Below are 3,016 nucleotides of genomic sequence, written 5' to 3'. Positions count from 1 at the left end.
TGAAGCACCAGGTGCCGTCCAAAGTGAGGCCCAAGTGAGATATCGCATCTGGACCTTTAATGGGACCCTGACCTTTCCTACCCTGATCTGGGCCTGGGGTGGCTTCATTCCCCTTCGGTGGAGGAATATAGCCTCTGTTTTTCTCTCCGTCACCTCCAGTCCCAGACTGCAAATGGAGCGCACGACGCATGCCACCGCAAAGTCTGCCGTTCTCATGGCTTCCCTTCAGTCTTTCCCCCCGGCCAGGATCGTATCATCCGCGTAACAGATGATGCTACAGCCGGGGGGGAGGGCAGTTTGGAGGACCGAGTTGTAGCCGAGGTTCCACAGGAGGGGGCCCAAAACGGACCCCTGTGGAACCCCGCAACTCATGCCCCTCTCGCATACCTTGCCGTCGGCGTCCCTCCAAGTTAGACGCCGACCCCGGAAGTAATCTTCGATGACGGCCACGAGGTAGGGTGGGAAGCGAAAGAAGCCACTCATGGCTTCCACCACCCTACCCCAGGGCAGGGTGTTGAAGGCGTTGGCGATGTCAAGAGACATTGCCACCGCCACTCTGCCCTCCTGCGTGATGGCCTCCGAGAGGGTAGATGCTGAATCGCATCCATGGTTGAACGTCCCTCTCGGAAGCCCGTGGGGGTCATATTTTTTTTTTTGGACGAGGAAGAAATCCATCATGGATACCCTGACCCTTGGGGAAGGGCCAGGGTTATGCCAGACTCCTACCGGCTAAAACCTCCCCGGGTGGCGCTGCGAAGGGACTGGCATCGGAGCCCTGGAGCCACGTGACTGCTTATCGAGGCCCCGAGTCCAGGTGTTACACCTTCTGTCCCTGAGGGGCGGGGTGGGGGAGGGGGGAAGCCAACCCGAGGGTTCACTTCGACCACCGCTCCCCCAAGGGAGGGGGGAAGCCAGCCCAAGGGCTCGCTTCGACCACCGCTCTCCTATCCCGCCCCTCACGCCTCGTCTCTTCGGTCAGGAAGGGGGAAGCCGGCCGAAGCCCACTTCAACCACCGTTCCTGACCAGACGAAGCGCCGCCAATACATGTTGTGCGACCGGCTAATTCACCGTTTCAGCCGGCCGCCCTACGTTGGAAGACTGGTTGGGGCACCGGGAATCCCCGCCCGGTGCCCCACCCTCCCGCCCGGCGGTTACGGGGAGAAAAGGTCCCCTAGCCGCCGGGCACTCCCACCTCCGCAGAGGAATGAGAGGGGGGGTCCTAATGACCCCCCTTTCCTTCATGTCCTTTAACTTTGGACCTTGCTAGTAGGGGGGAAGAGGTGCTTTCTTCAGTGAGAACATCACTGGCATCCTCTCCCCCCCTTACTTTCATCCGACTCCCACTCTGGGAGTCGGAGGACCGCGGTTAGGAGGTCGGGGCCGAAGTCTCGGTCTCCTCCCGGTCCTTCCGTCTATCGGAGTCACCGTGGAGGTGGAGGGTAACGGTGCAACCGTTCCTGTTGCAATTCCCCTTCCACCTCTCGTAGCTCTCCTTCTCGTACTTGCCCTGTGGGGGGCATTTTGCCTCCTTGGGGCCCTTCCTGTTTGTAACAAAGGGAAGGCAGGAGGGGGAGGGGGTGGAGGTGATGGCGGACCCAACATCCTCCTCAGTGCATCCTCCTCTGATGAGGATGCATCCCCCTCCTGCTCCTCCCCTTTCTCCATAGACGGTGCCTCTCCCGCCTTCTTCTTTTCCTCCTCTTCCCTTCTGCCCTTCTTCGCAACTCCTCTGCCTCCTCCTTCTGCGTCATGACCTTTTCGCAGAAGGAGGAGAAGGAGAAGCATCCCATTTCTTCTCATTTTCGAGAATCACCCCGATTATCGACTGAAGTGATAAATCCCGGCCTACTGCCCGGATCATGACTCCGCGCTCAACGCTCCAGGCGGGGCAATCCTGGAGCGTATGTTGCGCGGAGTCATGATCGTGCCTGCAATGGTGGCAGGACGTCGTGCGCTCTTTTCCTATACAGCACAGGTACTCACCGAAACAGCCATGCCCGGTGAGCACCTGTGCCATCCTGAACATCAGGGTCCCGTGGGCCCTTCCTACCCACTCCTGTAGGAAGGGTCGGACGGCCTCGACGGTCTTCCTCCCGTACCTGGCATTTGCCAGTAATCTTACTCATCTCTGGAGGAGGACCTGTCGAGCCTGGTGCTTCATGTTTCGTATGGTCCTGGCGAGCGGTTCTCCTATCCCTCCCGTTCTTAGGAGCTCACGCTTCCTGTCGTACGTATGTCTGTACGACAGGGCCATGAGCTCCATGGGGGACATACTCGTCAGGACCGTCGCCGCCACGCAGGACACGGTACGGTAGCATCTTGCCACCCTGACCGCCAGCACCCTCTGCACTTTGCGCATTTGCTCTCGCATCGGGCGACTGACGGCCAGGGTTTTTGCCCATACCGGCGCTCCGTAGAGTGCCACCGAATTCAAAATTCCCGCGTGGAGGCGACGAGCCTTCCCGTCTGGTCCCCCGACATTGGGCATAAGCCTGCCCAGCCTGGCAGATATTACCCTAAGTCGGGGGACCAGCCTGTTGAAATGCTCTCTGAAGCACCAGGTGCCGTCCAATATGAGGCCCAGATATCTCATGGAGTGGCTTCCATCCCTTAGCATGGAAGAAAATGGCTTCTGTTTTTCTTTCAGCCACCACCAGGCCCAGGTTACGGATGGAGCGCACGACTCCTGCCACTGCCTGGTTTGCCGTGTGTACGGCATCCCCCCAGTCGTTCCCTCCGGCCAAGACGAGTGTGTCGTCTGCGTAGCATATGATGCTACAGCTGGGGGGGAGAGCTGTTCGGAGGACTGAGTCGTAACCGAGGTTCCACAGTAGGGAGCCCAGTACCGAGCCCTGTGGAACCCCGCAACTCATTCCCCTCTCACGCACAGCGCCGTCGGCGTCCGTCCAAGTCAAACGCCGACCCCGGAAGTAATCTTCAACGACGGCCGTGAGGTAGGGTGGGAAGCGGAAATAGTTCCGCATTGCTTCCACCACTCTACCCCAGGGCAGGGTG

The 3,016-nt window shown here is 59.7% G+C and overlaps 1 protein-coding gene across 1 annotated transcript; it reads right to left on the bottom strand.

Moving 5' to 3' along the window:
- Positions 1-2,123: 2,123 nt before the first annotated feature.
- LOC112590205 (uncharacterized) lies at positions 2,124-2,720 on the bottom strand. Its single transcript, XM_025306083.1, has one exon. The coding sequence runs from the start codon at positions 2,718-2,720 to the stop codon at positions 2,124-2,126; it is 597 nt and encodes a 198-aa protein (XP_025161868.1).
- Between the last annotated feature and the right edge of the window lie 296 nt (positions 2,721-3,016).

Source organism: Harpegnathos saltator, unplaced genomic scaffold, assembly GCF_003227715.2.
Source record: "Harpegnathos saltator strain DR-91 unplaced genomic scaffold, Hsal_v8.6 scaffold751, whole genome shotgun sequence".
NCBI lineage: Eukaryota > Metazoa > Arthropoda > Insecta > Hymenoptera > Formicidae > Harpegnathos > Harpegnathos saltator.
This window is presented reverse-complemented; position numbering and strand designations above follow the sequence as displayed.

Coding starts and splice junctions, on each gene's coding strand:
- LOC112590205 (XM_025306083.1), bottom strand. CDS start 2,720: ATGCCGTACACACGGCAAACCAGGCAGTGGCAGGAGTCGTGCGCTCCA.